The 13536-nt window shown below is 37.2% G+C and overlaps 1 protein-coding gene across 5 annotated transcripts in view; it reads left to right on the top strand.

Moving 5' to 3' along the window:
* PARD3B (par-3 family cell polarity regulator beta) overlaps positions 1-13536 on the top strand; it is a 1043271-nt gene that overhangs the window by 842009 nt on the left and 187726 nt on the right. For 4 of the 5 annotated variants that reach the window (XM_057551599.1, XM_057551598.1, XM_007190580.2 and 1 more), the window contains one exon: positions 12969-13271. The exons of the other annotated variant lie outside the window; for it this stretch is intronic. In XM_057551599.1, the coding sequence (XP_057407582.1) occupies positions 12969-13271 (303 nt within the window). The remainder of the gene's footprint in view (positions 1-12968; positions 13272-13536) is intronic. 5 annotated transcript variants of the gene reach the window in all.

The raw sequence follows: 13536 nt of genomic DNA, 5'->3' as shown, positions 1-13536 counted from the left end.
CTATGTTGAATAATAGTAGTGAGAGTGGACATCTTTGTCTCGTTTCTGATCTTAGAGGAAATGCTTTCAGTTTTTCACCATTGAGAATGATGTTTGCTGTGGGTTTGTTGTATATGGCCTTTATTATGTTGAGGTAGGTTCCCTCTATGCCCACTTTCTGGAGAGTTTTTATCATAAATGGGTGTTGAATTTTGTCAAAGGTTTTTCTGCATCTATTGAGATCATCATATGGTTTTTATTCTTCAGTTTGTTAATATGATGTATCACATTGATTTGCGTATATTGAAGAATCCTTGCATCCCTGGGATAAATCCCACTTGATCGTGGTGAATGATCCTTTTAATGTGTTGTTGGATTCTGTTTGCTAGTATTTTGTTGAGGATTTTCACGTCCATATTCATCAGTGATATTGGTCTGTAATTTTCTTTTTTTTGTAGTATCTTTGTCTGGTTTTGTTATCAGGGTGATGCTGGCTTCATAGAATGAGTTTTGGAGTGTTCCTTCCTCTGCAATTTTTTGAAAGAGTTTGAGAAGAATGAGTGTTAGCTCTTCTCTAAATGTTTGATAGAATTCACCTGTGAAGCCATCTGATCCTGGACTTTTGTTTGTTGGAAGATTTTTAATCACAGTTTCAATTTCATTACTTGTGATTTGTCTGTTCATATTTTCTGTTTCTTCCTTGTTCAGTCTTGGAAGGTTATACCTTTCTAAGAATTTGTCCATTTCTTCCAGGTTGTCCATTTTTTTGGCATAGAGTTGCTTGTAGTAGTCTCTTAGGATTCTTTCTTTTTCTGCGGTGTCTGTTGTAACTTCTCCTTTTTCATTTCTTATTTTATTGATTTGAGTCCTCTGCCTCTCTTTCTTGAAGAGTCTGGCTAATGGTTTATCAATTTTGTTTATCTTCTCAAAGAACCAGCTTTTAGTTTTATTGATCTTTGATATTGTTTTCTTTGTTTCTATTTCATTTTTTTCTGCTCTAATCTTTATGATTTCTTTCCTTCTGCTAACTTTGAGTTATGTTTGTTCTTCTTTCTCTAGTTCGTTTAGGTGTAAGGTTAGATTGTTTACTTGAGATTTTTCTCGTTTCTTGAGGTAGGCTTGTATAGCTATAAAGTTCCCTCTTAGAACTGCTTTTGCTGCATCCCATAGGTTTTGGATCGTCGTGTTTTCATTGTCATTTGTCTCTAGGTATTTTTTGATTTCCTCTTTGATTTCTTCAGTGATCTCTTGGTTATTTAGTAACGTATTGTTTAGCCTCCATGTGTTTGTGTTTTTTATGTTATTTTCCCTGTAGTTCATTTCTAATCTCATAGCATTGTGGTCAGAAAAGATCCTTGATATGATTTCAATATTCTTAAATTTACTGTGGCTTGATTTGTGACCCAAGATGTGATCTATCCTGGAGAATGTTCCGTGAGCACTTGAGAAGAAAGTGTAATCTGCTGTTTTTGGATGGAATATCCTATAAATATCAATTAAATGAATCTGGTCTATTGTGTCATTTAAAGCTTCTGTTTCCTTATTTATTTTCATTTTGGATGATCTGTCCATTGGTGTAAGTGAAATCCCCCACTATTATTGTATTACTGTTAATTTCCTCTTTTATAGCTGTTAGCAGTTGCCTTATGTATTGAGGTGCTCCTATGTTGGGTGCATATATATTTATAATTGTTATATCTTCTTCTTGGATTGATCCCTTGATCATTATGTAGTGTCCTTCCTTGTCTCTTTTTTTTTTTTTTTTTTTCTTGTCTCTTTTAACATTCTTTATTTTAAAGTCTATTTTATCTGATATGAGTATAGCTACTCCAGCTTTCTTTTGATTTCCATTTGCATGGAATATCTTTTTCCATCCCCTCACTTTCAGTCTGTATGTGTCCCTAGGTCTGAAGTGGGTCTCTTGTAGACAGCATATATATGGGTCTTGTTTTTGTATCCATTCAGCAAGCCTGTATCTTTTGGTTGGAGCATTTAATCCATTCACGTTTAAGGTAATTATCGATATGTATGTTCCTATGACCATTTTCTTAATTGTTTTGGGTTTGATTTTGTAGGTCCTTTTCTTCTCTTGTGTTTCCCACGTAGAGAAGTTCCTTTAGCATTTGTTGTAGAACTGGTTTGGTGGTGCTGAATTCTCTTAGCTTTTGCTTTTCTGTAAAGCTTTTGATTTCTTCATCAAATCTAAATGAGATCCTTGCCGGGTAGATTAATCTTGGTTGTAGGTTCTTCCCTTTCATCACTTTAAGTATATCATGCCACTCCCTTCTGGCTTGTAGAGTTTCTGCTGAGAAATCAGCTGTTAACCTTATGGGAGTTCCCTTGTATGTTATTTGTGATTTTTCCCTTGCTGCTTTCAATAATTTTTCTTTGTCTTTAATTTCTGCCAATTTGATTACTATGTGTCTCGGCATGTTTCTCCTTGGGTTTATCCTGTATGGGACTCTCTGCGCTTCCTGGACTTGGGTGGCTATTTCCTTTCCCATGTTAGGGAAGTTTTTGACTATGATCTCTTCAAATATTTGCTCTGGTCCTTTCTCTCTCTCTTCTCCTTCTGGGACCCCTATAATGCGAATGTTGTTGCACTTAATGTTGTCCCAGAGGTCTCTTAGGCTGTCTTCATTTGTTTTCATTCTTTTTTCTTTATTCTGTTCCACGGCAGTGAATTCCACCATTCTGTCTTCCAGGTCACTTATCTGTTCTTCTGCCTCAGTTATTCTGCTATTGATTCCTTCTAGTGTAGTTTTCATTTCAGTTATTGTATTGTTCATCTCTGTTTGTTTGTTCTTTAATTCTTCTAGGTCTTTGTTAAACATTTCTTGCATCTTCTCTATCTTTGCCTCCATTCTCTTTCCGAGGTCCTGGATCATCTTCACTATCATTATTCTGAATTCTTTTTCTGGAAGGTTGCCTATCTCCACTTCATTTAGTTGTTTTTCTGGGGTTTTATCTTGTTCCTTCATCTGGTATATAGCCCTCTGCCTTTTCATCTTGTCTGTTTTTCTGTGAATGTCGTTTTTGTTCCACAGGCTGCAGGATTGTAGTTCTCCTTGCTTCTGCTGTCTGCCCTCTGGTGGATGAGGCTGTCTAAGAGGCTTGATGGGAGGGACTGTTGGTGAGTAGAGCTGACTGTTGCTGTGGTGGTCAGAGCCTAGTAAAACTTTAATCCACTTGACTGTTGATAGGTGGGTCTGGGTTCCCTCCCTGTTGGTTGTTTGGCCTGAGGCAACCCAACATTGGAGCCTACCTGGGCTCTTTGGTGGGGCTAATAACAGACTCTGAGGGGGCTCACGCCAAGGAGTACTTCCCAGAACTTCTGCTGCCAGTGTCCTTGTCCCCACCGTGAAACAGAGCCACCCCCTGCCTCTGCAGGAGACCCTCCAACAGGTAGGTCTGGTTCAGTCTCCCCTGGGGTCCCTGCTCCTTCCCCTGGGTCCCAGTGCACACACTAGTTTGTGTGTGCCCTCAAGAGTGGAGTCTCTGTGTCCCCCAGTCCTCTCGAAGTCCTGCAATCAATTCCCGCTAGTCTTCAAAGTCTGATTCTCTAGGAATTCCTCCTCCCATTGCCAGACCCCCAGGTTGGGAAGCCTGACGTGGGGCTTAGAATCTTCACTCCAGTGGTTGGACTTCTGTAGTATAAGTGTTCACCAGTCTGTGAGTCACCCACCCACCAGTTATGGGATTTGATTTTACTGTGATTGCACCCCTCCTACCATCTTTTTGTGGCTTCTCCTTTGTATTTGGATGTGGGGTATCTTTTTTGGTGAGTTCCAGTGTCTTCCTGTTGATGATTGTCCAGCAGCTAGTTGTGATTCTGGTGTTCTCACAAGAGGGAGTGAGAGCACATCCTTCTACTCCGCCATCTTGGTTCCTGGTCATCATAGGATTGTTTTGCCTGGTCTAGAATTTCTTATAATTGGAATCATATAGTAAGTTCTTCCTTTGTGTCCGGTTTCTTTCACTAAGCATGATAATTTTGAGATTCACCCCTGTTCTTGAGTATTTCAGTACATAGTTTATTTTTTGTTATTGCTGATTTATATTCTATTGTATGAATATACCATGGTTTGGTTATACATTCTCCTACTGATGAATATCTGAGTTATTTCCATTTTTTGCTTTGATGAATAAAGCTACTACTGGGCATTCTTCAAGGATTTTTGTGGAAATATGTTGTCATTTCTCTTGTATAAGTACCTGAGAGGTAAATTGTTGGGTCACAGCTTCAGTGTATGTCTAGTTTTATGACAGAATCCCACATCTTTTCAAAGGGATTATATTGTGTTATACATCCACCAGCTGTATATGAAAGTTCTAGATGCCCCACATCTTTCCCAACATTTGATGCTGTCATTCTTTTTCATTTTAGTAGAGGTGTCTCTTTGTGGTTTTAGTTTGCATTTCTCAGATGACTTATAATGCTGAGCACTTTTTCATTTGCTTATTGGGCATTTCTAGATCATATTTTGTAATGTATCTGTAGAAGCCTTTTGCCCAGTTCTGATTGGGTCATTTTTCTTTTTATTATTGAGTTGCAATTATTTTTTTCAATATATTTGATACAAATCCTTTGTTAGATATGTGTGCTGCAAATATTTTCTCTCATTTGCCTGTCATTTTCTTGATTTGTTTTAATGAGAAGGTTTTGATTTTTTTTTTTTTTTTTTTAAGTTTTACTTGATTTTATTTATTTATTTATTTATTTTTGGCTGTGTTGGGTCTTCGGTTCGTGCGAGGGCTTTCTCCAGTTGCGGCAAGCGGGGGCCACTCTTCATCGCGGTGCGGGGACCGCTCTTCATCGCGGTGCGCGGGCCTTTCTCTATCGCAGCCCCTCCCGTCACGGGGCACAGGCTCCAGACGCGCAGGCTCAGCTATTGTGGCTCACGGGCCCAGCCGCTCCGTGGCATGTGGGATCTTCCCAGACCAGGGCTCGAACCGTGTCCCCTGCATTAGCAGGCAGACTCTCAACCACTGCGCCACCAGGGAAGCCCTAGGTTTTGATTTTAATGAAGTCGAATTTATCAGTTTTTTCTTTTATGGCTCATACTTTCTGTGTACTCTCTTGGCCTTCCCCAAGGCTGTGAAGATATTCTCTTTTATTTTATTCTAATAGCTTTATTGTGATAGCCTTCATGTTCAAGCCTATCTTGCATCTTGAATTGATTTTTGTTATGGTATAATGTAAGGCACAAGCTTCTTATTTCCCTTATGGATATCTAGTTTTTTCAGTACCAATTGTCAAAGAAATTGTCCTTTCTTGATAGAATTTTTTGGCACCTTTGTTGTAAATCACTTCACTGAATACGTATGAGTCTGTTACTGGACTCTGTTTTCTGTTCCATTCATTTATATGTCTAACCTTTGGCTTAATTACAGAAGCTTTATAGTAAGTCTTGAAGTTAGTAGTGTAAGTCTTCCAACTTTATTCTTATTTTGCTAAGTGTTTTGGTTATTCTTGGCCCTTTAACTTTCCAAATAAATTTTAAAATCACATAACTATGGAAAATAAACCTGCTAGGAGTTTGGTTGGGATGACATTCAGCCTGTAGAACAATTTGGATGAACTGTCATCTTAATAATTGAGTTTTCTGATTCACAAACAAGATATAACTCTCCACTGATTTAGATCCTCTTTAATTTCTCTCATCAGTATTTTATTGTTTTCAGTGTCTTTTCTTAAATTTATCCTTAAGTTTGTAATAGTCTTTAATCCTATTTTAAACGGTATTGTTTTCTTGTCTGATTGCTCACTATTAGTATATAAAAACACAATTGATTTTTTATATCCAACTTGTATCACACAAAATTAATAATAAAAGCTATAATTCAAGAAACTTCCCTGATATAAAATTTAAAAGTATATGTAAAAGTACATACTGAAAGAGTTATCAAACCAAAATGACTTTTCTAGTAATATTATTAGACTTTAAAGAAAAGCAAATAAAATAATTTGACCAGATAAGCAAAAAGAGCAAGTTATTTATAAGTAATTTATGACAAATAAAATTAGACGGTCATCCAACTTTTCATCAGCAACACTTTGTCATAGAAAATAGAGGATGGAGTCACACGTTTTAAATAGTCAAGGGAAAAAGGTGAGCCAATAATTTTATATCCAGGAAAACTGGCTTTCAAATATAAAGGGTATACTGTTGTCAACTTAAGCAACACTATCCCATGAGTTCTTCCTGAGGAGTCTAGAAATGACTGCATGTTCATTGACATTAAGATTGTGGTTCTTATGAGTTACTTATAGAGCCAGGATTAAATGACAGTTGAGGGCTTCCCTGGTGGCGCAGTGGTTGAGAGTCTGCCTGCCAATGCAGGGGACACGGGTTCGAGCCCTGGTCTGGGAAGATCCCACATGCCGCGGAGCAACTAGGCCCGTGAGCCACAATTACTGAGCCTGCGCGTCTGGAGCCTGTGCTCCACAACAAGAGAGGCCGCAACAGTGAGAGGCCCGCGCACCGCGATGAAGAGTGGCCCCCTCTCGCCGCAACTGGAGAAAGCCCTCGCACAGAAACGAAGACCCAACACAGCCAAATATAAATAAATAAATAAATAAACTTCTAAAATAAATAAATAAATAAATAAATAAATGACAGTTGAGTAGAAGTATAGTATGTAGCAGCTATATGCTTCAACAATGTAAATATAGTACAACTACAAAAATGGAAGGATGAGGGGAAGAGCTTATAAAAAGAGAAGTTTAACTCTTTATTAATCATACCAGTGGTACTATTGGTATTGTTATTTTGAAACTATTATATGTGTAATATAAAGCACATTGTAACCATGTGATACGTAGTTCTAGCATTTTCTGTGTCTTGAGAAACAGGATTCTTAATGTGGAGGAAAGGAGATACATATATAATATAGACGTGCTTGTGATGAAGAGGGAACACGTGGAGACCTTCTGGGGTATCCCACAAAAGTCGAGTTCTTGACCTCAGTAATAGTTACAAATATGTTTGCTTTATACCAGTTCTTTAATCCATAGATTTGTTTTGTATGAATTTCTGTATCTTTCTTTCATTTTATAATAAATGGTTAAACAAACAAAAAAGTTGTAATAGGATTTTCCTCACCAAAAATTTTAATATTAGGCAAACTTACCTTACATAAACCTAATAGAAGTTTGCCAATAACTTTTACTAAATGTGTTACTTTGGTGGCAGAGCTGTAGGTGGATAACTCGAACCAGTGTGTCCCACCACATCAGGCTTACACCCCGGCGTTAAGTAAATCATGCGTATCTGTGCCCATTTGCATGTGTCCCTCTCTCTGACTGAGTGCCTCACACCACTTCCACATCTCTTCCCTGCTCCTGGAATAAGCTCCTTCAAAGCCCAGTTCATGTGGCACTGCCTTCATGATTCTTCCTCAAAACCCTTAAGCTGAATTGACTCTTACCCTTTGTACATGCAGTATCTTTGTTTTCCCAATGAATTGTTATTACTTGTTTATATCTCATTGATAATGAACCGGGGACTGATAATTGTTCCTTTTCTCTTTCTGGTATACAGTACAATATCAGTAACTATGAGTGAATAAGTCAATCAGCCAAAATTAGCAGAAAGAAAAACATGACACTCAAGGAGCTTGTAGGCTAATTATGGAAGCAGAATATCCAGAAATGCATCAATCAAAGATTTTTATTTTGTTTTTTTTTTTTACAAAGTAGCATATAACAATAGCAGATTAATAGAGAATTTACTGGATACATAAGTAGGAGAGGAGGAGGAGAATTATTGAGGTCTATGAGGAGCTGTAAATGAGTGAGTTTAGCCTTCATTCTAGAGAGAACTAGAATCGAATAGTTGATTGGTAGAGAATGGGTACTCTAGGCCAAAGCAATTGATTTGGAAGGGACCAAATAAATGTTCAATGAATAGTAATTTGAAGAAAATTGTTATCATTACTGAGTTGATAATGGAGTCATAAGAAATCAGGTTTGGAAGACAAAGGGTGCCCGCTGGTACCTGTTTAGTGTTTTGTTTTGTTTTGTTTTGTTCTGTTTCAATTTTGATTCACTACAACAGTTAGTAAGTAGTTGTAAGGGACTTCTAATATTTAAAAAAAATTTTTAAGTATCCTAAATATATATGATATAAAAATTCAAACAGTATACCTTCAATTCCACTCTCCAGAGGCAGTCATTTTTATGAATTTTTTGTGTATCCTTTCAGACATTTCCTATGCATATACAAAGATATGTACATATACATACAAATATTCACTAATATCTAGACCCATATGTATATCTTATTTCTTTTTAATATAGGAATAGCATGACCCTATTTTTAAATTGCACAATATTTAATTTCCCCTATAATGAACATATAGGCTGTATCTTATTTTTCACCATTATAATAACATGTAGTGTGTTTTTCTTTTTGATCATATCTGGGATCCTTTAGTTATAATAAAGAAATTTATTCCATTTTCATTTATTGTCATAACAGATAAATCTTATCATATTTTGTTACTCTCTTTTTTACTGCTTCCTCTGTTTTCTATTTTTTACTCTATGGTCGTGGCTTTGCTTTGTGTGTTTCTCTTCTGCTGATAATTTGTTGTTTTACTGGGTTTTTGGTAATTGTATTTCATATACTCTGACCCGTTTCCTGATTTATCAACTTTAAGCAGTAACTACGGATGCCTGCTTTAAAAGGTGAGGAATGCTTTCTCCTAAATCACTTCCTTGTTAGCTTCTGATTTTCATAGTGATATTTTTATATTGTCAGAGTTTATAATATTTACTTTTTTCTGTAATTATTCTTCCTACAAATGTTTAGCCTTCATTTTATATTTAAATGAATGTTTTGCTCAGCTCCACGCCTGTCATTCCCCAGCTTTGCTGGGCTGAATTCTTCGTTTGGATTCAATTCTTGGTTGGCTGCTATTCATTATTAAGTAGTTTTGCAAGATGGGTCAACAAGCGTTATATTCTCTTGAGTTTGTAAATGTTTGAAAACGTTTTTCTTTTGTCTTTATTTATGTTTGAGGCCAGCCTGAATTTGCCTGGATTTTTAGATGACTTGATTTTTCTCTTGACACAATACTTAATGCTTACTACATGCAATAACCCCTAATATTTTCTCTTTTATTATATTTAATTTTCTAAACACTTGTTATCACCCATTAAGTTAATTCCATGTTCTGTGGTGTTTAATTTTTTTTTTAGAAATCTGTACTAAAATATAGTATTAGATGACAGGGCATAGTGATCTAAGGTCACCAGCCACTTGAATTCCATGTGTTCTCTCAAAATATCTTCTTGCCTGGTCTGCTGGGTGCACTGCCCTGAGGGCTTGTTTTCTATGGCCTCCCATTTTGGGAGAGCACATCACCCTAACAAGAGATCAGCCTGCTTAGTGAAGCCTCTTAAATGACTTAAGGTTTTATTTTGCTGGGTTCGTGTTTATCTCTGCTCTGCTCATCCTGCCCTGTCAGCTACAAAGCAGGTTCATGCTTCTTTTCTCTTCTCCTCATTTACCTCCATGAAGTTTCTTCAGGGTAGAAGGAAATTTCTCTCTCAGTGGAAATCTGTCTCTTCTAGCCCTGCCTCTCCTCCCTTCTGAGGTTGGAACCTCACAAAGATTTACCCTACAATCCCAATGTCCTACCCCTGTCTTCAAACTCCCTTTTTCTAAGTAAAAGTTTGTTGTCTGTAGTCCTCTGAACTCTTTCTCTTACTTTCAGTAAAATGCCTACCCTGCTAGAGACAAAGGTATATATCAACTCTCGATATACTATCCCTTTTGGATTGAGTTCGAATTTCATTGCATGTTTTAAGATTATGGCTGTATTCTAATTATATTGTAGATGGAATTTTCTTCCCAATTTCTCAATTGTTCATTCATTTAGAGTTCAGGGAACAAAGTAGAATAACCACACTCTTACTCTATCATTTATCACAATCTTCTGTTAGAGATTCTTGATCCAACAGAGATATGATATAAATGCTCTTTTGAGGAAGATTATTCTAATCACCTTTTAAGGTATAGATTAAAGTGGGATATGGTGACATGTCCAAAAAATCTTAAAATAATCTAGCCAGCACAGTCTAATAGAACCTGCTGCAGTGATGGAATTAGTCTATATTTGCACTGTCCAATATAGTAGTCCCTAGCTCATGTAGCTGTTGAGTACTTGAAATGTGGTTTGTGAAACTGAGAAACTGAATTTTAAATTTTTTTAAATTGTAATTAATTTCAATTTAAATTTATATAGCATCATATGGTTAATGGCCACCATACTGGACAGTGCAGATCTAGGCAATATAAAGCCTGAACACTAAACCGTGGCTAAAGAAATGGAAATAAAAGAGGCTATCCAAGAGGTATAATGGGAAAAAAGAAATAACAATGTTTTTGTAGGGGAAGAGAGAAGGAGGAGATTTAAACAATTCAAAGGCAAGTGTGCTGGAGAGAATGAGGAAGCTGGTGGTACCATCCAGTCAAAAGGGGATATTATCCAGGGCTATTTAGAAAAATAGATATTTTAACAGGTTGAGTTCCCAGTGGTAAGGAGACATCCACGTGGAAGTGACTATATAAACAATTAGAATTCTCACACTGAATTGGAACAGAGGGAGGTCAGAACAACCAAAAAAAATCTATTTCCTTGACATTTCTCTCTTGAGAGAATCTTCTCTGCTTCCATACACCCCTTTTCAGAGATTGCCTTGTCCTCCCCCACGCGGAGAGATCCTGATATATGGCATATTAATGACGGTTCACAGAATTTACTATTTCACCTACTGAGTGATTAATATGAAATTAGTTACTGAAACACTCAGTGGCGCAGAGAGGAGAAATTTGGTTTTGTTTTAGAAAGGAAAAATACAAGGTAAAATATTGCTTTGCATATATGGAGTAACTTTTCATCTGAGAATCTTTACATACTCAGCAAGCTTAATTAATGAGAAAACCTCTAAAAAAGAGAAATGATGAAATAAGGAACACAGATTCTAGTGTTCTATTTCTGTGATTTTTAAAAGTCAAGCTTGGTGATTTCCTCTTTCATTAATGCACAAGTGTAGCCCCGTGTGGCAGCCATGAGATGTTCATCTTTCTGCTGAGTGATTTCTCTAGAAGGCATCCCACTTAGGAGGAATAGTAACCACACAAAATCCCACCCCCTAACTTTATTGATGTCCTGTGCTCTATTTGCAATGGAAATCCATCCATATCATCACAGTGCAGCAAGCATCCTCCAATAATCCAGTCGGCACCATCCCTGGAACGATTGTTTTGTTGCAGAATGGAGCAGGTTATCTTCTTCATCAAAAATTATTCAAAACAAACATCCATGAATCTGGAACTAACATGCATTGAAAGAGGACAGGCAGAGCCTCTTAACGGGTACCCTACTGTGTAATCTTCCTTTCATCTTCATTCAAAATCCCTTGGAGATTCAAGCTCCCCTTTGCACAGAATATAAATTCTTCTCATTACTTATGTGTAGGGTACATGATTTGACCTAGTCAAAAGAGATATGCAATAATGTATCCTGGCATTTATTTTCATCTGTTGTGACTTGAAGATACTGTTTTTTTGGTCCTATACCTTCTTCTTCATCTTTTTATTTTTCCTTCCTCCTCTCTACTCAAAGGGGAAAAAAAGCCATTCTGCCAAAAGGGATAAGACCTTGAAAAATCATGGCTTTTAAAGATTTTTACAAAGAGTTTGATGTTCTGTAAAATAAAACTAGCTGCCATGTGCAAAAATAGCTGTTTTTATTTGAAGAGAAAAAGATACTGAGAGAATTCAGTTTCTGTTTTTTCACTCATCCAGGCCTTCGATATACATTTCCAGGCATATATAGATCTTTCACTTCTAGCCCACGGTCCTCTCATATTCTCTGAGCCTAGTTCTTCAGATTTATCCCCATCCTTTCTTGAGTCTTTCTTTCACCACCTGAGCCAGCATCGTCTTATTTTTCTCCTCCTGTACACAATGTACCTTGTTTGCCCGGTGATGTGAAGTTACATTCTTTCCTCATTAGTGGAGAACACCTCCTGACACCATCGAATCACCATCGTCCAATAAGATGCCACAGTGACCTTTCCATTTTAACATGTAACTGGGAATTTAGGAGATCTGGCCTAACACTTTCCAGACTAAATGAAAAATTCTCAAATTCAGTTGGATTTGGAATCCACCTAAGTATATTTTTCTGCTCTCATTCCCAGTAGTCTACGCAGTAAGTACGCTGATTAGCAGTAGCATTTTGTAATATCACTAAAGGCTTTAGAGCTGTGGAGTTCTGCCAGTAATGGTGTTTAATTCACTTATATGCGCCAATTCGTCTCTGTCAGGAGCCTATTAATTTCTTCACTATTTTACTCTGTCCATAGCCCCTGTATAATGAAACACAATGATCCCCATTTGTGTAACCAAAAAACTTAGAGTCCCTCATAAATTATCTCTGATCCCACTGCTTTTAGTGACCAGAAAGCCTCTGTATTTCTTTTTCATATTTAAATCAATTTTTGCAAGCTCTTTTATTTAGAAGAATACACTAGAACTCAAAGTCACCAAATGATAAAATCACAGATAAAGTATAAGATTCTGATGGGCTCTTTAACATGCATCCCTGTCCCAAGTCAGACTTCTTTAATATTACACCAAAGATGGCCTGTTCCCATGAGCACAGCCCATTTATAGGGAGGAAATGTTACTGAAAATCAGCCTCTGACTCTGCAATCAGCCCATTCATCAGTGGGCAGGATGTTAAAATACCTATAGTATTGCTATAAAAGTAAAGACCCTGTAACAAATAAAGGTCAGAGATATAAAATTAATCCTGTGGAATCTGCTATTGGCATTTCTGCATGGTGTGATCTTGAGTATCCAGGGAAGTGACAGTTAATTGACTGACTAGGAGGAATTAACATAGATTCAGGAGAGTCTCTCATTGTATCAGCATATAAACTCACATACATCTTGTTCTGCATTTTTCAGGATTGGGGCAAAACATCAGGAGCTAAGGGAAAAGCAAGCAAGAGGTCTTATTGATTATGCTGCTGGTGCAATTGGATCACTGCATGATATGGACGATGATGAAATGGACCCCAACTATGCCAGAGTAAACCACTTCCGGGAACCATGTGCATCAGCAAATGTCTATAGGTCTCCATCTCCCCCTCGGACTGGACCACTGGGGTACCCTCGGGATGGCCGTCCACTGTCTCCAGAGAGAGACCACTTAGAGGGTCTCTATGCCAAGGTCATCAAGCCATACCATCCACCAGTGCCAGTTGACAGGTAATATAACTTATTGAAAGATGAATGTAGTTTTAATTCAGTAAGTTTCAAATCATCTCTACTGCTGAAGCAGACAAAACTATATCCTTCAATCTATTAAAACTGAAATGACATAGTACCCTTGACAAGTGCTATGCTTTGACCTACCCGTAAGGTATCAGCCATCAAAAATAAAACAATTGACAGTTCTAAGGTGGCATGAATGAATAGTAGTAGTTGAGTTCATGAGGCAACAGAGAGCAATTTTTGAAGGCATATTGTAACA

This window comes from Balaenoptera acutorostrata, chromosome 8 (genome assembly GCF_949987535.1).
Source record: "Balaenoptera acutorostrata chromosome 8, mBalAcu1.1, whole genome shotgun sequence".
Classification (NCBI taxonomy): domain Eukaryota; kingdom Metazoa; phylum Chordata; class Mammalia; order Artiodactyla; family Balaenopteridae; genus Balaenoptera; species Balaenoptera acutorostrata.
Note: the sequence above shows the minus strand (reverse complement) of the source record. Positions and strands in the feature narration are given on the sequence as shown.